The sequence below is a fragment of the Penicillium expansum genome (assembly GCF_000769745.1).
Source record: "Penicillium expansum strain MD-8 chromosome Unknown contig368, whole genome shotgun sequence".
Classification (NCBI taxonomy): Eukaryota; Fungi; Ascomycota; class Eurotiomycetes; order Eurotiales; family Aspergillaceae; genus Penicillium; species Penicillium expansum.
Window position 1 is genome coordinate 1 of NW_015971532.1, and position 24,356 is coordinate 24,356.

General features: G+C 47.9%; 3 protein-coding genes across 3 annotated transcripts; all 3 read right to left on the reverse strand.

Moving 5' to 3' along the window:
• Window positions 1-2,451: 2,451 nt before the first annotated feature.
• atg1 (serine/threonine protein kinase ATG1) lies at window positions 2,452-5,385 on the reverse strand (the record flags this gene model as incomplete). Its single annotated transcript, XM_016747870.1, has 3 exons — window positions 2,452-2,606; window positions 2,664-5,244; window positions 5,308-5,385. 3 exons carry the CDS (start codon window positions 5,383-5,385, stop codon window positions 2,452-2,454), a joined length of 2,814 nt encoding a protein of 937 aa, XP_016592989.1.
• Window positions 5,386-6,759: 1,374 nt separating this feature from the next.
• PEX2_106030 (putative phosphatidate cytidylyltransferase) lies at window positions 6,760-12,140 on the reverse strand (the record flags this gene model as incomplete). The annotated part of the gene is made up of 3 exons (XM_016747871.1): window positions 6,760-8,906; window positions 8,960-9,496; window positions 10,061-12,140. 3 exons carry the CDS (start codon window positions 12,138-12,140, stop codon window positions 6,760-6,762), a joined length of 4,764 nt encoding a protein of 1,587 aa, XP_016592990.1.
• A 1,135-nt stretch (window positions 12,141-13,275) lies between these two features.
• sebA (putative C2H2 transcription factor (Seb1)) lies at window positions 13,276-15,016 on the reverse strand (the record flags this gene model as incomplete). The annotated part of the gene is made up of 2 exons (XM_016747872.1): window positions 13,276-14,417; window positions 14,494-15,016. 2 exons carry the CDS (start codon window positions 15,014-15,016, stop codon window positions 13,276-13,278), a joined length of 1,665 nt encoding a protein of 554 aa, XP_016592991.1.
• Between the last annotated feature and the right edge of the window lie 9,340 nt (window positions 15,017-24,356).

A 24,356-nucleotide genomic window follows, 5' to 3' on the forward strand; every position in this document is an offset into this window, starting at 1 on the left:
GTCTAGATATAGCTTATATATAAAAAAAAATTAGTATTTTATCAACGTAGTTATTATACTAATATATTAAGGATATATATCTATTGACTAGAATTTCCAAATATTTCCTAGTCCTGATTATGATAATAGAGGAGAATTATATATATAAACTAAAATATAGGTAAAAGACAGTCATTTATTTAGGTGATTCAGCCACTTTATAAACGCCAAGACCATGGTTTTATGCAATTTCGAGCCTAGGGGGGGGGCCCGACGAGCCCCCCCCTTCGAGCCGGGGTCCGGGTCGAGCTTGAAAAGTTCGACCCCCAGCTCGTTGCGGGTCGGGTTTCGAGCCCGGACCTTGGGCCCAAAGTTGGGCTTTGCGGAAGTCTACTCTTACCTTATATCTTAAACCTATTATATTTCTATCCTTATAAGCTAATATAAAAGCTCTAATCCTTACTCTAGTAAAAAAATATAGTTAAAGAGCTAGTATAATAGTAGCCTTAAGTAATCTGGGTATAAACCGGCGATAATCCGCTTACTATATAGAGGATATTACTTAGAGAAAATCCTTCTTAATAAAGCTATAGGCTAGATCCTTAATATTCTTAATTATTCCTTTATTTTCTATTAATATTCTCTTTACCTACTATACCTAAGTTAGTTTAGCTTTTATTCCGGAATATAGAAAGTAAGATCTATAAAGGGGCTTATACTAGTTATCTCTTTCTAGTCTTCTGATATAATTTTAATTTATATTTTTTCTTTAAATCTACTAAATAGCCTCTCTGTATAAAGGATAACTAATATTATTACTAGCTATCTATTTTTACTTTTTTTCCCTTACGCTAAATAACTGTACCACTAAAGAAATTCTTTAATAAGTGTATAGTCTAGAATTATATAGCCTAGCCCTATTTTATAGCCCTTAATTTATTCCTATTTAATAAACCTAATAGTAAGTAAGTAACTTATTCGCTAGGTATTCCTTATATATAAGTAAATATTAACTTACTCTATCTAAAGCTTAATAGCTTAGTAGTATATCCTCTTAGTCTTAGGTATCCTTTTATCTTTCTTTTAGATAGAATCCTTATCGGTATAAGCGCTAAAAACGTAGCTACTCTCTTATAATTATTTATAACGCTTCTCTTTAGCGATCTTATCTTATTAAGTAAAGAATTATTTACTGCCTATAGCTAGTTAAACTTCCTATATAATATAAAAATAAAAAAAGGCTGAGGAGCTAAAAAAATAAGGTAGAAAATAGAGAAAGCTATCTTAGAGGCTTAGAGTAGGGAAATAATTTTATTTTATAATTTAGTAATTTAATATAACTAGAGACTTTTCTCCTACGCCGCCCTATAATAGATAAACTCTATACCTTCTAATTTATATTATTCTACTCTAGTATATTATAATTTAAAAGGGGGACGAGATCGGAAGATTATATACCTTAAAAAGTAGGGCTTATAGTAAGAAATGATAGCTATCAAAAAGTAGTTCGTAAATAAATAGAATTGTAGGGTAAAGGGCTTCTTTAGGTATAGACTGAGTGTAGACTAAGTACTTAATAGATAGCTCTGATCAGTCTCTAAGTAATCAGTGAGTGATCAGTGAGCGATCAGTGAGCAGCCAATCAGAGTAACTGAGTGCTCAGTGAGCACTTAGTGATCGTTCATTGGGCCTCACTGATTTATCACGTGATAGCTCTGAGCCGCTCACTGAGCCTGAGCCCGGACTGAAATTTACTCAGAGAGCCTGACTCTGAGCGCCCTCATAAAAGCGGCGGCAGCTAAGATAGGAAAGCCCCACCCGGCAGAGGAAAAATGGTACGTACAGCTACCTAGGTACTCCAGATACTCCTAGCTCAGCATATGTTGTACATACTACGGGGTATATATATATGCTTGTTTATAGAATGTAAACGAGTTTCCTCAATTTCTATATATACAATGACATCAAACCGTATCTGCACCAAATCCAATCTTGGACCCCAACGCCGTGACCTTTGTGCGTTCCCAACCCAAAAAAACTCGGCCAATCTGTATACCGTGGGTCCCCGGGTCAAACGCCAATCCCAACGAAAAAGAGAAAAACAGAGCAAAGAAAAAAGAAAGGCAATAAGACATGGCATGACAAGAAAAAACATGAATAAAAACTCCCCTGGTCTCGTGCTGTGGGATATATGGCAAAACGTGAACTGGAAAAAATGGATCGACAAACAAATATGAACGAAGAAATTAGTATCTCCGTAGAGACGTAAATGGCAGATATTGGCAAGAAGAGGAACATGACCCAGGAGCTAACCAGGGGTTACCATATATAGAACGGCGGGGGAAAATGGGGGTCAATCGTTAGCGTCGTGAGTTAACCTTATACAGATAAGGTTATAATCATGACGCTACGGAATTGAACAATATCGTAATAATCTCGATAGATTTGGTCAAAATCTGAAGAACAAAGTGCTCATCTAGGCGGTGTCACCCCCGTGGCATATGCAACAGGAGAAATGGTGGATGTAGGTATCTTGCCCACCATTGGAGTCGACACCGATGATCGCTTGGATAAAACAGCTACCTTCTTCCGGACAGATGCGAGGCGGCCACGCATACTGGATACAACTGGATCAATGTGTAAGTTTGGGATCAGTTTGGTGGATGGATTTGGATAAGACTCACGTTTGACGACGACCTGCCGATCTTCCACCTGCAGCTCATCCAGAACGACCTTGTCGCCAGGTTGCCGTTCGATGTTGCTACCGGGCATGGATCGCGTTCCATCATCCTCAAGCACAGCTTCGAGCATGCGAATCGCAGTGACATATGTAATCTCACAGTTGGCAAGATCTTCGCCAGTCAATTCATTGATGGCAGCCGCCCGGCTCATCTCAAGTGCGCGGTCGTACATCAACCTCTCTGCTGTGACGCCAGGGCTCACCACTACATCGGCGGTTGAGCTTGAGCCGGCAGTGGAGCCAATAGCATGGTTATCTGGATGGCTAGGATGATCCAGTGGCAATCGCCGTTGCCCTTCGATGAGCTTCAGGCGCACAAATTCGGCTTTTTCAATGACCTCATTGAACCGACTGCGCACCCATTGCACGACGTAGTTGATCCGGGTACCAGCAACTGCGCTCATGCTGTCTTTGGTAGGAGATTCCCCATAGATCTCTTCTCGGTTCTTGCGCGACCACCAAGCTCCAGCGATGTCCATTGACTTTGCAAGCAAGGACAAAGCCTTGACATACAGTACCAAAGCTTCCTCGGACAATGTAACAATAGCATCGACTGTCAGGCCATCATCTGGATCGGCAGACTCCGGTTCAACATTTGTGTCCATGGGTCTCGCAGATGGGTCAGTCGGTGCCGAAGGTGCTAACGGGATAAGCTGCTTATATTTGACCTCGGCAAATCCGAAGACAACATCACTACGCGTAGCACATTCCTCGATTGCCTGGACTGCCTTGCAATCTTCGTCGACAGTTGCGCTTGGTTTGGAGCCGTCTCCGGTAATCAAAAGACTAGCATGTGCAGGAGGATATGCGGGGAAAGGGTTGTAGGCTAGAGGCGGAGATCGCCCACTTTTAGTGATGGCAAGGGGGGGAGAGAACCCCATTCCGAATAGACGACCACTGGCCATGTTGAGTGCTTTTGAAATTGCCGAGGTCGCCGACGTAGGGCTTTGCCCGTAACGTCGCTCGTAGGAATGCTGGCGCTGATGTATGGAATCCGCTCGCGAACGACCCGAGACAACCTGCATGGCTTTAGCCGCATTGGCATGCGGAGAAGATGGTGATACTGTAGGTATGCCCTGCGTTGTCGCCCGACGGGTCCCAGCGCCAGTCTGTCCTGGTCGAGAAAGTCCACCCTGAAGGCGTGGGCTATGAGCCAATTCATCTGCAAAGGCGTTGACCTCCACGGCCCGCTTCTCGACTACAACATAATCTCTCTCGAATGCCACCTCTTGTGCAGCGCGATCCCGTGCCTCCTGGGCACGGGCTGTTGAGTCACTCGCTTTGGGAGAGCCAGTGTAGGTATTCCGATTTCTCTGCCGTTCCATGGCCGCGGTAATGGCGTTGCGATCGATGAGCTCCTGGCGCCCCGGAGCGGTGGCAAGGCTGACAGGACCAGGCCGTTGAGGTGGTGTACCTCCCGATTGATGCTCCCTGGCAATGCCTGAAGCAGGCCGGTCAGGGCTTCCCACGCGGCGCATGGGCGTAGCGGTCGGCGGCGTTCCAGATTTTAGACGCGGTACAACCGGTCTTTGACCGACAGGAGATGCAAACTTGTCGTCCGGCCCAGTATCATAAGGAGATTCTTCGGCCTTTGTGACAAGCTGCCTCGGCCGTGGCGATCGTGGTGGCCCTGGAACGTCATCGGCGACCAAGCCAGGAATCGGATCAGTTATCACATTGTTGTTGAAGAACTCGGGGAAGTTCAATCGCTCCACTGGGTTCCGTTTCAACAGACCTCGAATTAGCTTTTTCATGTCGTCTGATGCGGGGTTATCTTCCGGAAAGCGGATTCGGTCTTCTCCCTTCTCAATCTTTCGGAGCAACTCGACGTGATTTGTGGCTCGGAATGGGGGTCGGCCCACCACCATCTCGTAGAGCACAGTACCTACTGACCACAAGTCGGCCTTGGCATCATACTTCTCATACCGGAGAATCTCGGGTGCCATGTACAGCGGGGATCCACAAAGGGTCTCTGCAAGTGAAGTGGCGGGTAGAGACCGGGCGAAGCCGAAATCTGCGATTTTGAGCATGGGGAGACTCTCAAGTCCCGTCGTGGGCTCGTAAGAGTCATCATTGCCTTTGTAGGGAATCACCTGAGCATTCCCATTCCGATATGACGAAGGTGAGGGGCACAGCAAGAGATTCTGTGGTTTGATATCTCGATGAATGAGGTTTCGGTCACGAAGGAATTTCAGTGCGCTTGACAGTTGTTTGAGGAAGTGCCGGGTAACCACCTCATTAAGCGAGGCGCCGGGTGGATTTGGATATTTGGCAATCATATCCCGAGTGTATTTATGTGATCCCAGAGTGTCTCGGCGCTTGATGAACAGCGACAGATCCCCCAGCGCACAGTATTCCATAACCAAGTGAATGTGAGATGTTGATTCATGGCAGTCGATCAGGGCCACGATATGTGGGTGCTGAAGGCCCATGAGGATATCGATCTCGGACGAAAGGTTTTCCTTGAGCTTTTTATTGAGCTTCGACAGGTTCACGGACTTGATAGCTACATAGGTTTTCGTTTTCTGTGTGGTAGAACCCGATTAGCATTCATCACTCCGCACATTACAAAAAAGGGCATGACTCACTGTATGAACACCCTGATAGACCGTCGCAAAACTACCTCGCCCGATCTCATCGAGCCGCGTATAGCGACCGACGGACATTTCTGGACGGGAGGGCTCGCGTGATCTCCTCGAATGTTGTGACGCCATAACGGCGGTGGGCACGCCAATGCCTGTTCTGTCTCTGATAGACTCTCGCTGGGGGAAAATAAGAATCGAGTCACACCCCAGCAACCACAACTACCTCAGCAGCAGCAATGTAAACGGTACAGTCGAGAGGCCCATCAGGGGAGCTATGGAAACGATGATGCTGCCTCCGGGAAGCCTGGAAGAACGAGGAACCGCCGGGAGAATGGGCCTAGGAAGGTACTGTAAATGGGTGCCGTGGAACTAGACCGGTGAACTCGGGTAGATTATAAGAGATGATGTCGATGTAGATGATGTATTCAAGGAAGCAAACACAAGTTGATCCAAAGGACTTAAAGCGGTGAGAGGTATGATGCAGAATAGCCAAAATGGCAGGAGGTTAGGAGATTAGGAGATCCGAGTATAATAGAGAGGGAACCAAAGATCTAGGGAGGCAAAATGACAGTCCTCATGAAAGAGCAAGATGATGTGATGGTGGAAGCGGGAAGGGAACCCCAAGACCCAAGGTACTCCACGATTGGGGGGTGTGACCCAACGATAACGAGTGACAAGCGGCGATGATCGCGTAAGGCGGTCAGAAGGGCGGAGATGATCTAGAGTCCCGATAAGATGAAAACGTATGAAGAAGTCTAATGAAAATGATAGATGAGAGCAAAATGATAGAGAAAATGAAGGAAGGAGCGAAATTATGAGAAATAAGGGATACAATCCTATTTAAAGCAGCAGAAGCCTGCGAAGAAGAAGTCCAAATCGCAGTGATCTATGTCATGTGCTTATCGATTAGATAAGGCCGAGATCGGCAAGGCAGATACCCGAGATCTCCAGTATCACTGTTACAATACACCCGAGACTTGTAGGTGAGGAAGATACGTATTCAGTGGGAATATTAGTGTCTAGGCTGTGTTAAGGGTCCTTTATATATGTCATCCAGTATTCCCATGTCTTCCTGTAAATACTTACAAGCTGCAAGGTGGATGACGGATCACAAAACACGATGAAACTGTACGGTGACGGAAGCTTATCTGCAGCCTATGACTCCCAGTCATGGCGCATCGATTGGTCGAATTGAAGGAAAGGGGGCAAGCTAGGCAAGGCAGATATGCAATAACGCGCCGCTAGTATAGGCATTCAAAAACGGTCTCTAGCTGAGTAGTCGAGGTCAATCTATACATCCTCGGGCTATGTACCCCACTATACTATACAAATGCCGCAGGGATATGATAGGCAGATAATCAAACGCAAACCTCCGAGCAAAAAGGAAAGAAACAAAAAGGGGGCAAGAAATAAAAAGCAAACAAGTCGTGCATATATACACATCAACGTGGCACATCAAACGCCAAGACCCCGCACGAGCAGCCATAACACCACTGGGACCACGACGTTGTCATTACAACCAGTAAGGATCGCCTCGGTGGCGCTCGTTCCGGCTGCCGCCAAAACCGCCTTGACTAAAGTCCAGGCCCAGAAGTGAGCGGAGAAGGCTACGCCTTCCGTTGATTCGACCCCAGACACAGGCCAGCCACCGAGCACCAACCAGGCACGAACCGCGATCAGCCCGCAGGTCACCGCTACTACAAAGGCGATGCTGCCTTCAAGTGATTTGCCGCCACCCCAGAACCATTTCAGTCGACCGTACCGTCGGCCAACGAGGGATGCGGCCGCGTCGCCCATGCCAACACAGATGACTCCGCTCGCCATGCTCACATCGCGTGACGGAATCTCCCAACCAGCCCAAGGGCCCAGGCCCGTCCGAGGAAGATCGGAAAGTGACAACCAAAGGGGTATTGAACATCCAATTAACAAGAAAATGTGTGAAATGATGACCGGGCCACGGTGATCACGGCCGTCAACATACGGTGCCAGGAAATAGGTGAGTGGCCGCGAAATAGGAGGTAGTTGAGAGGCGCGGAACAGGTCCAATAGAAGAAAGATGGAGAGGACCAAGGCTAGCGCCATGGCGCAGAAGGCTGGATCCACAAATATAGCAGGAAGGAACATGACCACCATCATGCCGTGGAAAATCTTGCGGCGCGTATCAACTTCGGCAACAGAGGTGAGCTTAACCACAATAGCTAGGCCCGTCAGCAGTACCAATACACAATAACCACTGAGTAGTAGACGGGTGATGGCAGGCCCAAAGGTAACCTGGCGAATGTGTTCGATCGATCCAAGGAAGCAGGAGGCACTCATAATATCTATATCAGGGCGGGGTGGAAGTTCAATCCAGTACTCAAGGTTCAACATAAGGACCCAAAAGCGAATCTTCGAGAAATTTCCCAACAAGTAGCCTATAGCCCATCCAAACGGATCCTGGCCTTGCAGTGCGCGCTCTGCCACATACTTTCGGATAGGTCCAAGAATGATAATGAGGGTCAAAACATAGATGTAAAAGGCAAACAGCCATTTGCGGACCTGCGCTTGGGCTGAAGTGAGCGAGAGGAAGGAGGCCAGAGCAGGACCCATCATTTTCTTGCGTCTACCACCAGGGGTAGTGCGCACACGTTCCTCTCGAACAGCTTCATCGAATGTAGATATGGTATGGCGTCGTCGATGCACAGCGCGAGCATGCTGTTCAAAAATCTCTTCCGTCGTGACCTTATCAACTGCAGATGCCGGCTCTACCGGCGGGCGGGAAGAGCGACTCTCCCTCATGGTCTTGGTCTTGCGCGGCCTTGAGAATGAGAACCCATTGGGCCCATCACTGTCCGACGAAGCATCGTCCGATGGGACGTGCCCCGTTCTACTCAACTTCTCACAAAGTCGATGGTCGATCATGTTCAAGAATTTGCGGGGAGATTGCGAAACATGCGGGGCACGGCGGAATTTCCAGCTAGGAATTCTGGCCAAAGAAACCTCCCAACGCAGTATATGTCGACAAGAAGCAAACAAACACATGCCTCCAAGCCATAACAGGGCTTTGAGTATCTCCATCTGGGGAGAGGCCGCAAACAAGTACAAGTTGATCAAAGCTGTTGTCAAAAGCTGCAGCTCAGCGGGAAGAATGCTGGTCGTCAACAAAAAGTCTAAAGTGGGTATCAACGCTTGATGCAAAGGGAAAAGAAGTATTAAAGATTCCGCGTCGAGCCCGCGGAGCGTCAATGGTTTGGGCACTGTATGGTCCAAGGAGAAATGCTCGGCAACGAGAATGGGAATCATAGAAATCATCCAATGGAGAGTATTGAATCCATTGGTCCGGTTCTGGAACGGTATAACAGGCGTTGGTAAAGAGGACAAGCTGAGGACGATATTAGGCATGATAAGTGGCGGGATATGGTTGGATAACGACAACGAAACAAATATCGGAATAAGGATCGGATATAGAAGGGGAGCCGGATCGAAGCTCGAGGGTATTGAGAAGTATGTCCGTTTCGTAGACCAGATGCGCCAGATACGCCAGCTTCGGCCCTGTGATGCACGAACAACGAGCGGATAGGCGGCATAGAGACCCAAGACCACGAGACCATGAGCAGCAAGCTCTGCAAATCAATTAGCGCATTCCAATTTTTTTTAACAGCAATTTTCCACATACCCTTTCGCCATTCCCAAGCTAAAGAGCGCACCCCATCTTGGTACAAGACCACACCACCCACAGACAGCAGAAGCGCGGCCTCCAACAATCGGCGGAGGACCTCAACCCGTCTCTGGCGTCTGAACCTCAGTCTCTCCTCAAAGGCCTCTTCCTCGAGCTCCTCCTCTGAGCTGCGCCGGGATGTCCGCAGGTTAGGCCGCACAAATGACGGCCACGGTTGCAAGCTCGGCAGCCAGTCATCGAGGTCAGTGGGACCAGATCGTAGGCCTTTTCGAGGGTGGAGCGGCGGGGCAGGTAACCCCCTTAATATACCGGTACTTTCATCGTCTGCCTCTGTGCCACTGTCGCTGGTTGTTCGCGAGGACCTTGAGTAGGAGGTGAGCGGTTGGAGACGGTCGCCGTGTTCGGAGGGAGTGCTTGATCCGAGGCGCCTGCTTCTGTGGTATGGATGGGGGGAGCGATTGAATAATCGGAGGTCTTCGGCGAACGCTTCGAGGCTGAGAGGTGTGCTGGTGCGAGGCGTCGCTTCTTGTTCTTCTTTCCACGGCAAACTCATGGCGCCATGCTTATGTCGATGAGTACGTCATGTCGGGGTGGGATAGTGATGTACGGTGTATGGGGAGGATGGGAGAACCTCCAGGAACAGAGCAGAATACCTAACGATTTAGTCTCGTTTTGTGTTCGATATCGAAAAATATTGAGAACGTGGTAGAGAGAAATGACAGTGTTATCTTTCCTGAATGCGGAAGGGATTTTGCCTATCACATGCGAGCGAACAGTGCGCCGTGCATCGATGTACGGGGTATGACCGACATCCAACGATCTCTGTTCTCTAAGTATTATTTATTTTGATCTTTGGTCAAATCGAGTGTATTTTTTCTTTCTTGAGTGGTTCCTAACCAAGCTGCTGCAGGACTACACCTGCACTCAACCTTCGTCCTTCCCGCCCCCAAATCGATCTGCACGGCACAACCTGTCCTGGCCACAAGGCTTCAGGCACTGAGTGCGTGATGTATAAGACAGCCTGAGACAGTGCGGAATCTCGACAGTGAGCTTCTTTCACTGATCTCAATATTTGCTTCAATGTATCGTCCGACGAACCCGCGTCGATCTCGATATTGATATACTTGTATTGGCTGTCCATGGTGGTGGCAGATGTCCCTCCTTTTATGTCCAACTTGACCTGCTCACATCGGCCTCCCAGTCCTTGCCATTCAATATCACTTCCTCGTGGCAGTTCATCCACTTGGACAGCCAAGAATGGTGGGATGGATGTGTGAGACTCAACAAGAACAGTAAACTTGGGCAGACTCGGCACAGGGTGATCATTTAGCTCCTCTGTGCGACGTCCATATTTGATATCCCACGCATCCAGCTGCGGGCCATCGTCATCATCCTCGTCTTCATTGTCAGGCAAAGCATGCATTCTTTCCCAGAGGCGCCATGCCACTTGCGCCTGGGTATTAGCGTGCTCTCCGCGAGCCAAGAAGGCCACCGCACCGAGCCACCAGTTTACCTGCATGGCTTCGCCAATTCTCCAGAGGTGCTGGAGGGCCAGTACAGCTCGAAGCCGGTAGTTTTCAATCCATGAACCTGACCCCTCCACTTGCGCCAAGTCCATAGAACCAGGATCTAAAGGAATCTGGCCAGCAATGTACACGAGTCTGCTAACATTCTGCAGCGGAACTGACAACGCTTGGGAATATGGTCCAATATTTGCGGGAGCCCAGTACGACCTGGATTGAACATGCAGGCCCTGGCGCCGGTCCCTCGCACCCAGATCAACAACGAATGTGACCATCACCTTGACATTGGACGGGAGTCGGTCTCCACATGCCACTGTAACTCGCGCAGGAGGATTGGGTTTCTTGAATAGCGAGACGTAGATATCATTCATTGATCCAAAGTCGGTCATTGAATCTAGCAGCACCGTAGCGAAAACAATGTCGTCTGTTGATCGGGTACCCGACTTAGGGTGAGCAAAGGACCTGAGCACGCGCTCGACCTTGTCTGCAATCCCTCTCATCTGCGCTCCTGCCCCGGGACCAGCCTCAGGTGCAACAATATTCGAAATAGTCCACGTAGAACCAGACAGCCGATGCACCGGTTCACAGACAGGCCAATCCGGCGACCGAGCAGTACTGGTCATCGCCCGCGATTTCGAATCATCAAGCGACCCAGAAACATCCAATGCGGATCCCAAGACACCCTCAAAGACTGCATCTAACATCCCGGGCCTCCTTATATCACTCGGCGCAATCCCATCGCTAATCTCCCACGCACTCTTAGCCGTACACCTCGCACCCCTCAACCTAACAAAAGCAACACCCCCCTCCCCGACCTTCTCCTCCCGACTACCGACTTCAATCCTCTGCTTCCACAGGAAACCAGGCCCATCCAGCGCAAGCGTCTCATACTCCCCACCCTCACCCAACACCGCACCGCGGATATCATCTGCAGCCGCAAACCGACTCATAGCCTTAACAAGATACCTTCGCATCATACGGCCGCCACTCCCGCCACCAGACACATTCTCCCACAAGAAGCCCTCGTCCAGACCACCGGAGGCGACCTTGAGAATACGAGCATCGCATCTAGCAGCTGCCATATCCTCCAAGAGCCCCGCCTGGCGTATTGCCAGAGTATCGGCCGATCTGGCCGCGGGTGTGGGGAGGGATGGATACATCCATAGCCAAGCGAGGGGTGTCAATCCCAAACGGTTAGCGACATTCTCGATTCGCGTGCGCTGGTATGTAGAGAGGATGGCGCCTGCAGAGACGGCGTTTGCTTCTGGATGGGCCTGTTTTATGCGGTTGAGGAGCGGGACGAGGGATTCTGTCTCGTCTTTGTCGGCTGTTTTGGTTCCGTAGATACGGGATGTGTCGACTGCGCCGCCTGTGATGGGTTGACGGTAGAGAGGGATTTGGAGGGCTGTTTCGTAAAGAGGGATTATGCTGTGACCGATTGTTTGGTACATGAAACTATCAATGTCTTCTTCTTCGTCATATTTGGATTGGTTTGGGTTTGGGGTTTTGTTCTGCGGTTCTGGGTAAAGGTTCGCTAGCGCGACCACTTTGTGGCCGTTGCGGATGCAGTGGAGGATCGAGTAGAGGGAGTCTTTTCCGCCGGAGATTAGGGCGATCACATTGAGCCCAGGGGCTGAAGGCTGTGCTGCAGACATAACAACTGTTCGCCCAGGTCTGGGAATCGAAGGTCTCTTTTTTTTCGCAGAATTGTTGGATGTCGGGTGCGGGTGATGGGGGGGTACTTTTCGCAGTCCCCACCTTTTGCCCAGGTGAGTTTCCAAGGTTATCGTTAATCGATAGAGCGATAAGATCAGTACAACGGGTGGTCACGTGGTTTTTAGATCTTTCACTACTGCATGACATTTGGATTGAGTTGGGGGAAGTATAAATAAAATAGGTTGAAGGTTAAAAGCCGTAATGCTCAAGTTCCTATACTTCTACTATGCTTACATGGAGATTTACCAGGAAAGAGTGTAGTAAGATTATGCTTGTAATTTGATGCATGTAAATCAACATCTGGAGATGTGACCTGGAACCAACACGACGGGGCAATGCAATATAAGAAGGGGGTATGAAGTGATGGAGAGGGAAAAAGGGGGGGTCAATTAACTTATACACGAATGTGACCAGCACAAAGAAGCAGATAAAAGCACAAAAAAAGTCAAACAAAAAATATTACATCGAATAGACAGAAACAAGCATGAACGAAAACGGTGGAAGTAGAAAAAGAATAGGAAAAAAGAAAGATGTAAAAAAGTCACAAGAAGCGAAGTAAACAGGGAGAGTACACGAAGGGAAACCCCAAAGGTTCCAAGTGTGAGGCACATTGCTCACGCCGAATGTGCTGGTCCAGGAAAGATTTGGAGAAAACAAGTGAAACAAAAGGAAAAAAGGAAAAGAAAAAAAGAGAAAAAACAAGGTGACAAAGGAAATATTTTCACCTGGCTCTGTCAAAGACAGATGCCATCACTTTATGTCGTTTTTTTTTCTTCTTCCTGGACTCTTCTGCGCCCATGTGCCTTCACCAAAAGAACCTTTCGAGGCAATCCCAGCCTGTGTATGTGTCCCCGTGCGATATGTCAAAACGCTGAAAATAAAAAGGGAACCCATTTTGCTGTGCACCGATGATCCAGTTTCTGACACCAATATAAATGCCCGGACGCCAAACCCAATCAAGACCAATGTGGTCGAGCTTCCAATGAAAGACTCCGACCGAAGAATGTATGTATTATATATGCAGTAGGAAGTCTCCTGGTCTCGTAAAAGAAAAATCATGAAACGCAAAGTCCCTTAGGACAGGTCACGCTTGCGCTTCTTCGCCGCTCGGCGATCCACGGAGGGAGTACCGGTGACATCAGTCGACCGGGCAGCCTCGTACATGACTTGGCCAAGGGCACCAGCGTCATGTTGATCATCGAATGAGACAGAACCAGCATCGCTTGCATCCAAGACTCCCATGACAATGGAGCCACCACCGTGGGTTCGGGCGTGCTGAGCGAGGTTATCACTGCGGGAGAACTTCTTGCCACACTCGTTGCACTCGAACGGCTTGTCCTGAGTGTGGAGAGAGCGGTAGTGGCGCTTGAGGTGCTCCTGACGACGGAAGCGACGTGAGCACAAAGTGCAGACGAAGGTCTTGGAAGGATCCTCAGTCAAAGACTGCTTGCGACCCCGGCGGTTGACCGAGATGGGAGCAGACTCTGAGTCATCCACTGATCCATCATCAGAGCAGCAGTCGCCAGAAGACTCGCAGGCGGCCAGCGCCTTTGCTTCAGCCTCTTCTTCGGCGATCTTTCGGGACTTGCGGTTGCTACGCTTCTTGATCTTGGGTTCTTCGATGTGTTCCTCCTCGCTCTCAGGCTGGGGCTGGGCGGTCTGGGTCCACTCGAAGGATGGCAAACCACTGTGCATGAAAGTCTCGGAGTCATCCGAGTCTTCAAGGCTGTGCTCGCTCAGGAATCCATCGTCCTCTACCGGGTAGGCGTGCATACGCTGGCGCTTGCCACCCATGTAGACGGCATTGGCGGCAGGGTGGAATTCCACTAGGTGGTTCAACTCATCATCAGAATCGAGATCTGAGAAGCTGTCAAAAGTCGGCAGCGAGCTCAGAGGGTCCTGGGTCGAGGAGCTGAACGAAGGAGACGGGTTCTCATTTACGGGTAGCGTCACAGACGCACTGCCAACAACGGCGCGAGGTTCCTCCTCCTCACATGAGAGGTTCGGTAGAGGAGGCAGATCCTGTGCGTGAGAATGGACACAAGGCTCAACGGTGAGCTGGCGGGGATCGCAGAAAGACTGGCTAGACCCAAGAGTGTGGGAGGCAAGTATGTCGGTGGGCACGGGTGAGGGGGAGGGGGAAAGCGAGGGGCAGGAGGTTGCAGACAGAAGGTCTGAGCCGTGGATGTGAGTAAGAGAAGGGGGGTGAATGAAGACTGCATGATAATTAGCTTTTCGCCCTTGCTTCCCCATATCCACCTTTCTTATCAAAGTGTGATCTATAAAACTTACCAGGCGTCATTGGAGGCGAATCAGAGCGCGCCCACTCCGGTGTGGCAAGAATTTCCTGGTGGACATCGGTCTCGCATCCCTCCTTGACACCCTCCACCTTATCGAAGGTGAAGAATGTGTCATGAATCGGGGTTGGTAGTGCGCCATGGGCAGACGGAGGACTGCTGATGGTGCTTCCCGAGGCGGACAACGGAGGAGTCGAGGGGAAAGAGTACAAATCGTGACCGATAAACCGAGTGTCCAAGGGCATCAACCCGGGAGATCCCTGCTGCACGATGATGGTGGGCTTCATTTGCGAAGGCTGGGGAGAGGCAATTGGTGTCAAGCTCATGGTAGCTCCTCGGAAGGCATTGGTGGTGGCCATCTGGTGCATGTTCATCATGGGCTGGGGGGAGTAGAGCGGTTGCTCCTGCCCGTACTGCATTTGGCTGTAGTATGGGATGTCTGATTGGTAGTGACCTTGCTGTCTCTGTGTTGAGTCGGGATAGTATGCGAATGACTGTCCCACCGAGGTGGGTGCCATTGTGTATGTTGAGTCCATTGTGAGTTGTGCTATGCCATGGGTTAGAATCAAACCAGAAATGTATATAGATATATACATACCTGTGAGATTGGTAGTCCAATTGAAATGTGTTTTTCCCGTTGTATATTAGTAGGAGTATAGTTGATTTCAAGTCCGAATGAATGAATGGACAATTAGGTATGTGTATAGGTGACGATGAATGAGTGTGTCGAAAAAGGAAGGACAGGTTCTGGGAACCGGGAGACGGAGTACTTGAGGAAAGAGAGTGTGATATAGAGCAGAGAGGATCCCAAATAAATCTAATAGGATAACCCCAAACCCAAAATAGTCAAACAAAAAAAAAAGGACTTAGAGAGAGTGTAAGTATAAGAAAAAAATAGACAGCGGGGAAAATAAAATAAAAAAAGAAGAGAGTGAGAGAGAAGAGACAATTGAGGGAAAGATAGCAGGTTGCGGTGGATAAATGAGTGATCTGCTACTATTTTCTACTTGCCGGGTCACTAGTTTAGGTGTGGGCCAGGAACCGGGTGCTTTTTTTTAATATTTTTAATTTGTCTCAAGAATTATGATTAAATAGAAATAATAGAAATATTAGATTAATAGGATAATAGGATAATAAGATAATGGAATAAATAGAATAATAGAATAAATCGAATATTATGGGTATCCCAGTCCGGGGCGGGATTGGGAAAGACACTGGGTGCACATCAAGTGCTCAGTCCCGTCAGAAGAGACCAATCGTATTGATTGAGGAGGAGTTTAGTGAGTGACCTCAATTAGTGGAGACATAGGAACATTGAGTTAAATAATTATTATATATTATATTTTTTGGGATTATAACTTTTATTATCTTCCCCAAAAAAGTACTTTCTCGGCCACCCCCCAAAAGTAGTATGGCGTTGTATATGGAGTACACCTGTGTCCTATGTTGTACTCCGCTAGATATGTACTCCCATTAACCATCACATCCGTAACATTGTCATAATACTGACATAATACGGATGTTTGAAAAATGCTGAGTTATTCACATTATAACCTTAGAACTCACTTCTCATTCGTTTAATAATGAAGATGGACATGGCCCGAGACCTGATCTAAAAATTGAGGTGTGGCCACGAGGTGCACGACCATTGGGCTATGTGATGCTGACAGCGGCAATCACTTGCTCAATTAGTCTTATCAACGCAATGTCGGACAAATAAGAGGGCTTTAACCCAGACCGTCTGCTTTTTCATTGCTTTTTTAAGGACCAATAGCCCGGAAGAATTAGGGCCCACGCATCCCGTCCGGTACCGCGTACCATGTACCCCCGGAGTACCTTAGGTACCTTGTAAAGCTTCTAATTATTGGACTGAAGTTACCCTACAGGATCAGAATAATACCTCGACCATTTTCCCCTCCACTCCAGACGGCATAGCGATCAACAGGTGGAAACTTAAGACCCAAGGGCGGGCCGCCAATCAATTGCCGGTTTGGGCTGCACATCCAAAGTCGCTCAGGGCTTGCCGATCAGGCTATCAACGGTGGCGACCACCGTGCAACCATCTTTGATCGTGAAACGGTCGGCATTGGCTGTACAGTGTTGGTTGTGTATGTGCATTCATACCTGGCCAATTTCATATTCATACGCTCCAGGCCGTTCCTCGGTGGGCGCTCATCACCGAGGAACAAAAACAGTGGCGTTAAGAAATCCCATTGGTCTTAAGGTCATTCATATTAAAGATCATCAAATGGAGTACTCCGTATAACGTTCGTAGTTCTCAGCTTGGAGGTTCGTATGTACGTAGTTTGCCACATGGGTCCCATATCGTAAGTAAACACCGCGTTTCTGCCCGGTCGCTGCAAGGGCTATGCCATGGCCCATACAAACAAATTCATATAGTACACGTCAATAGCATAAAAATTCAATAATATCTAGGCAGAACCAAAGATCAAAGCCAAAAACAAAATTTACCACGCAATATGCAAGCCAAAGAAAATATGGCGAAATTCCAGTTCATTTGTGCGGCCTACTGCAGGAACCAGCTGTGGGGGGGCAAAATCACACAGGCTACATAAAAGGCGCTTATTGGGTGCTTGGCTCTTGGTAAAAGGCAAGGCTCCAATGTAGTTTCCTTTGAAGCTCAAATCATCGAGGGTTTACTCCGTACCGGATGGGTGGTTCCGGTTGCCCTAGGTTCATTGGAATCCCCAGACTATCCAAAAAGTATGTTCGGGGACCTAGTAAGACTAATATTGGTGCTTGGTGCTTATACGGAGTGATTGTGGCCCAAATTCCAGTATGCCAGTGAGATGAACCCTGTACTTTTGAATAGGTCTCACCTGTTGATGCATCTTATTGGGTCAAGGGTCTAGCCATAGTCGCTAAGTGATGTGTTCCGATTGCAGGGTGATGTGATAGACCTTTTGTTCTCACTGACCTGACCTGTAGATCCGGGGGAAAGTGCGCTTAGTATATGTCATCGCACCACTCAGTGCATGGGCGTCATTATTACGATGGCATGTGTTGCATGTGCTGTCTGTGACCGATCTCATCCCAATGTTGGAAACTTGGAAGCATAAGCAGATGCATAATCCGACACATCGACTCACACAGCCCAATGACATACAGTGGCCACGCAACCTTGGAAGCAAGGTCCAGTTCTATTCTTACCAGGTCGTGGCACATTCCCTACATTACAAATTGACTGTCCACCGAAATCAATCAAATCTTCCAAATCCTAGAAATCCATAATCTCCAAGGTCCCTTTTTTTTTTCTCCCTCGAGTCCAGGCTAGAAAACAAAAAGTATTATTCCGGTACTTAATGAATATCGGGGACCCGGAGCATCTCCTGTGTAATTGGTCAGTTCTAAAGATAGTGCGCCCCTCCAATTGGCTACTAATTCGTTCGGAGGCAAAGTGTCGGTCCCAGCGGAGACTTGTCTGTATCCGCTGCCAATGAGAAACATATAAACTACGCCAATGTGGATTTGGGGAAATTGGAGAGAGTCACTGATAGATATTCATTACCATTCCACTCTACTCCATACTCCGGAAGAGGTACAAAGATAGTCTACGGTTAAGTCTCCGTACTCTCCGTAAACATAAAGTACAGACACACTGGAGACACCCGGTTCACCGGGCCTCGAGTGTTTCCTTGCTAGGTTTAGATAATTCCCATGAATTCGGAGAGGGTCATGCATGGAAGGCTGTCAAGTCCTTCTTCGAGAAATCCTGATGTCCACTTTCTAATCTTGATGCTAATTCCCTTGCGTTACCCAATTTCTCTATGAGCTTACTAACTCGGCTCAAATTTTCGCCTGAGCTTTTGCGACTATGGATTTACGCTGCGATGATCAAAATCCTTGCCGCCACCGTTGTCGCACAGACAAAACAACTTTTTTTTTTGCTTTTGCGAAGCCCACGGGCTCGTTACCAATGCTTAGAGAACAATGGCGGTAAAACAGAAGCCGGAAGCCAAAAGCCAAAAGCTACGCACTATTGAATTGAAGTCCGCCCGTTTCTGATCGTCAGGATTACTCCATGTTGTACTCCGTAGAGCTCCAACAGCTCCAAGTTCAGGACCCTATCAGAGAGCTCCGACCGAGAATGTTCCCGAAATTAAAAAAAATCAAGGCTTCACACGGGATAAAACAAGCTACTTCCAAATCACTTCTACCAACGGCCCTTCTAGCCTTAACACCAACTCTTAGGAGGAGTGGAGAATATGGAGATGGACAGCGGGCGGGCAGTGCCTAGTTTCCAACTAAAGGCCGCGGAAGGTCCTCCAGGGAAGCCGGACCCCCAAGTGGCTCTTGAATGGAGACCCGAGTGGATGAAGTGAACGGAGTACGATATACGGTGTACGGAGTACGGAGTACACTCTTCTTTATCGAGAGAAAAAAAAGAGGGGGGAAAAAGCAAAACAAAGAGGCAAATTGGTTAAAGTTGATCTACTAATGCCAATACCAAGTCAATGGCCTACAACTTAGCAATGATCACAGAATTGACCGTGCGATTTGAAAAAAAAAAAAATTTCTACTTGGCCTAGGTTGTGAGCATTTTCCCAGTTCCCCGACGAATCATTCTCGGCTGCTGGCGGTTAACTATGGGGATGTCTGTGAGAGCTCTCCCGTCTGCGATGCGCGAAACCGTTTGGCGATCATCATGCCCGTATCCGAGTTTTGTGTCGTTTTCTGAAAAAGTTGACCAGTCTATCTGTCATGGTTAACCCCAGACGATACAAAGTATATATGCATAGCATGGAATTAGTCTTTCCCCGGGGGTCGAGACCGAAACAGCCCGCAGCAAGGGCTCAGATTTGCGTCTCGCGATAGGTACGGGAGTAATGTACCGTTGGGATCTCCCATGCATCAGTGGGTTTTAGCAAAACGTCCTGGTCCACCAAGGATTCACCGCACATATTCTACACATCCAAACCCACAATTTGCTATTTGCAATCCACAAGGCAAAAGGAAATAGGATTTCGCAAACGCACCTGTCAACGCCACAAGGATTCGAGGTGGATTTGGATACATCAGACGATATGATGTTTAATAATTCGTGAAATGTCACAAAGAGATGTGGGTAGCAGATCCGCAAGGAATTCACGGCCCTCTGTTCTGCGCTTACGTCTCTGTCAACGGCTCTTAGCGGAACACTTGCAGGGATCAGTTTGCCGTCAACTAAGACCATTTGAGAGTCATTCACATGGGACCACCGAGGCTTCAGATAAAGGCAAAAAAAATCATTCGCTAAGTGGAGTGCACCACTCAGTCCTCCGTACTCCGTGCAATAATGATTAACATACACAGTACTCCGTACATCGTACGTTGTGGGCTGTTAAGTAAAGAATTGAAAAAGCTGGGTCCTAATCGTGCCATTGAGCGAAAGAAGAAAAAAAAAACGCATTGTGTCCGAAACCCCCATTCTTGTCAGATTATGATTATACTGTCCAGACCTCGGTTCCCCGATAATGGACAGACATCCAGACGGACATACTCCGTAGTAGGCGCTCACATATCTCTACCGCTACGGAGTCGGGCTATCACAGTCCGAAACGAACGCGGATACCAGCCTTGGAGCGCTTGAAATTACAAGCACTATAAAGTGGGAAGGAACTATTCCAATTCCAGCCCATTTCAAATTCTCATCACGCAAGGACCCCGGATTATCACCGTTGGCCACATGTGGGCGCTAAAATGGCGAAGAAACAAATTGAGCCGTGGTGCCGTATGTACCTAAGAAAAAAGAAGCTAAAGCCGATGGCAGTCACCTCGATGGAAAGTATTCGAAAAGTAGCGAGACTTTGTGATGTACGGAGTACGTAGATCTCCAATACTCTCCAAGCCGGCTCAGAAATGGACTTTTGGGGGGGAAAGAATTGTACCTACAACATAGTGGGTTTACTGTACGAGTACGGAGTACGGAGTAGGACTTTGAGAAATGTATTTCCATCCATCTAAAGTTATACATAGAAAAGTTTCATTTCACAAATTAAGCCTTTTTTTTTTCTGGCGTCTATCTTCGAAATTGACTAAATATCTGTTTTAAGAAAAAAGACATCTGGAAAAGACTAACCAAAAAGACGTAACAACGCCGCGAACGTGGTCGACCATTCTCGTGTGTTTTAGATTCGCAATTAATTGTGTCTCTGTACGGAGTCCATAGGATAACTTTTCGGGCCTTTCCGCACATTGACAAGGCTATAATCTGAAACACAAGTTCAAATCACCGGTATCTGGGCAGAACGGGTAGGGAACACGCGTTTTCGAGGCTGCTGTTGGCGCTAGTGTACGCCGGGTCTCTTAGCTTCTTGGCTCATTTTTTTCTTTTTTGACCCAGTTTCGAGTTTCGAGAATGGATCCTACTTTGGGGGCGTGGGATTATTATCGATGGTCGCATTTTTAGCGGAGCCTATACTTTGGACTTTGCGGTGTACCTCTCTCTTCTGGACTTGCTTCCCGGTTTAAGAGAGCACTGGCCTCAATATGGCCTGTTCGGGGAATTTGCTAGAATGAGTAGGAGACTGTTAGAAGAGAAAGTGAGGCATGGAAATTGCTAATATTAACCAAATACAAAATTAATTAGCTGTTAATCCTCCGTACCTCAATGTCCTCTAGAGCAAATAGGCAGGTAGATTCCGAATTAGGAAATGTGAGGCCTAATCGGGAAGTATGAGGTCTTTTCTGCGCCTCATGGCCTACGTTGTATGTTGTAGTGGCATCTCGTACCAGCCGTCGCTAATCTTACTATCTCCCTATCTCAGATTGGCTCTGGCCAAATCAGACAGCCTGTGTTGTCTTAAAGGTCAGCTGGTTTAAGTCCAGTTGCCTCATGCGACCGTTGCGCCTGGTTTTAATATAATCATACAACGGGCACTTTGCCACAAAGCAATTTTAGCTATCTATAGTCCGTACTCCGTGGGTATTCCGTGCGCCAAACACGTTGTGCGACACTACCACCACCTAGTTTTGCGCACGGAACGCCACTCCTACTCCCATATTCCGAAGAGATACACACACCTTCAACCCAGAATCCAAAAAAAATCCAAAAAAAGTCCCTCCAAGGTCCTCGTATCTTTGGAGCACAAAACTTACCATGTTACATTGAAAGAACCCCAAGCGAGAAGTGCGGGGGGAACTCGATCATCCCAGTTCCACACACTCGCATAACCATGGTTTTGAGGATGAGCGCTCTTGCGGGTAAATCATTGTTTTCCTAATCAGGTATGCTAGACGGACCCCGCAATCGCTAACAGTGCCCTTCTGTGTACGGAGTACTGCGTTACTATGTTGTACACATTGAGAGAAAAAAAATCTTATTTGGAAAAATGTCCGGCACATTCGGACTGCAATTGACCAAAAATAAATATGAAGAAACTTCGACTAGAAACAAAAATTACTAGCTGTCAAAGTGGCGTGCTAGGCATGTGTTTCAGATATGTTCCTCGGTATCCGCCAAATTACTCCGACTCCAGAGTCATATAGCGATCTCAGTTCTAAACTTCGAGGACCTTGTATAACTGGCTATGAGACCCGAGACACTAGACCTAATATGGTATCCAGACCCTGATAAGATCGTCGAAAACTGGGTAAAACTGGGATAACCTTCAATTGATCAACCATACTATCGCTCGCAACTTGCTCTTTAGAGCTCTCCAGAGCTCTGGAAGTACAGCACGTGCCATATGGAGTACAGAGTAGCATTGATCATTAAACTTACTGACTACCGAACTATAAGGCCGGGGCTAATGTGGCTGTAAGAACGTGGGATGCATGGGTTTATTTCAGGTAAGATCTGCTGTGCATCGAGTGAGTGATCCACTTGGGGGTTATCAGCTCGTTCAATTTCTATGGTTCCTCAATCATTTCCAAAACTTGGAAGGTTACCACTAACACTACATCAGGTAAAGTGAGAAACTAAATATGGCCAATGGAAGTTTCTCGATGTTCTTATTTGATATGGATAATTCTCCTGCCGCAATCTTTAGCCATAGAGTTTATGAAGCTTCAACTACGAGCTCGGAACATACCTACCTACAGAATGGGGAATAGTGCGTGAACACTATCCCCACTTTCTTTCCGCTGAGGGCATAGATCAGCCTTCAACCCACAGATTCGATAAATTCGGACAAATTAGAACTACCGGGCTTCGATCGAAGGAACTCAAACTCGGCAGGATCCTGCAACCAGAGAATAATATATTGAATGCGGAGATAGACTATCCAGCCCGTCCTGGAAAGGTGCGTTAGGGCATCGGATTCGATTCCACCCGAACCAGGAGCCTCGCCAACCAGTCCTTTCCAAATTCCCACTATCTCCATAACACTTGACCCCAATATCAAACGGAATGATTCCTTGGCTCAGATACCATTACTCCAACATGCTCCGTAGATCGCATAGTTTGACCCAATTATTAGTTTTCCTGAGAGACACAGTGGATCAAAATTAATTGGGATCCTCGTAAAGAGTATCTTCTCGGACCTGGATCTCTGGTACGATTGGGGCGTGCAAAGACTCCCGAGGTCCAAAAGGATGAAAGGATGGGATTCCCGGGGCCCTATCTGATCTAATCTTGCATCGTTTCCCTGGTACTGATATCATTGTATGTCCATCTGGCGGAGTATTTCCGATAAGGTCAAGGAGGATGTCGTGCGTGGCTTTATGATCGTAGAGAACCATTCCATACTTTCTGAATATGATCACGTACGGAGTAGTTAGTTCGCATCTCGCGCAAACTTTCTCCAACATCGCGCTATCCCATAGTCTATGAACGTCCCCACCCCAATCACCAAAAACCCTAAAATCCTCGACGGACATTCCTATCTAGCGTGTACATCATGCGGAGTACATATGCAGGATGTACTCCGTAATAACTATCGGTAAGCGCATCTAGCTCGGAGAGCTCCGGTTCGGCGATTGCCTTCGTACGTGAGCTATCAGGATCGACGACCACTTCCATTTCCCACAGTATTTAGCCCAAGGCTCAAAACCAAAAAAGTGGCTCTTTCCAACGTTCAATCCAGTCCGCCCGCGCCAACACGAGCAGATCATCTTTTCGCGCAATATCTTGTACGTAACGGGTTTGTCGGATTTCTTCGGTCTAGCTGATAGCCATGACCCGGCGCTTAGAGACAAGCCCACTGTTCTCCGCACGCGTTAACTCTCTCTTACGGTTCAGTGGTAGAAGCCACCGCAGCGCCATCAATGGCTTTGGAGCTGGTTCTGGATCTACGGGCTGAAACCACAGCCTGAGCTGAGATGAAACTTGACGCAGCAAACTTCCAGTGGCGGGCTTGTCTAGCGAGACTATTCGAAATGAGAACTACCTTTTAGTGAGCGCGATTCACAGACAACCTGGTGTCTTTCTCTGTCTTGTCTGCTGTCTGGCGCTTGGCTAGCAAGAGCCTATCCAGTCCTAATCGCAGCCTGAGACACGCCATCGGCAGTGGATACACAGTGTGAATGGCGTGCGTTGTTAGTAGCAAAACACTGGACGGTGTGCTCATTCCAAGGCGGGCCAGAGCGGGTCTCAATTCCTACTACAAAACTTTGATCCAAAAAGTGGTACCGTCGGCGATAGCTAGGTACCTTGCACATCACACAGCATAACTACATAATTCATGTCCTCAATACAGTTAGTGCAAACCTCTCCATGCCAGGTCCGCACACGTGCCACCATGGTGTACCCATCTTCTACCCACACAAAGCAAGAACCCACAAGCAACCTTGGCTCGAGGAAATCACCGTGGAGTCCGGCAAACCCGAATCTTGGATGGCGATCAGGCAACACGGTACATCGTACAATGTCGCCAAGCACACCACATCGAATATTGATTCATGAAACATTCACAGATT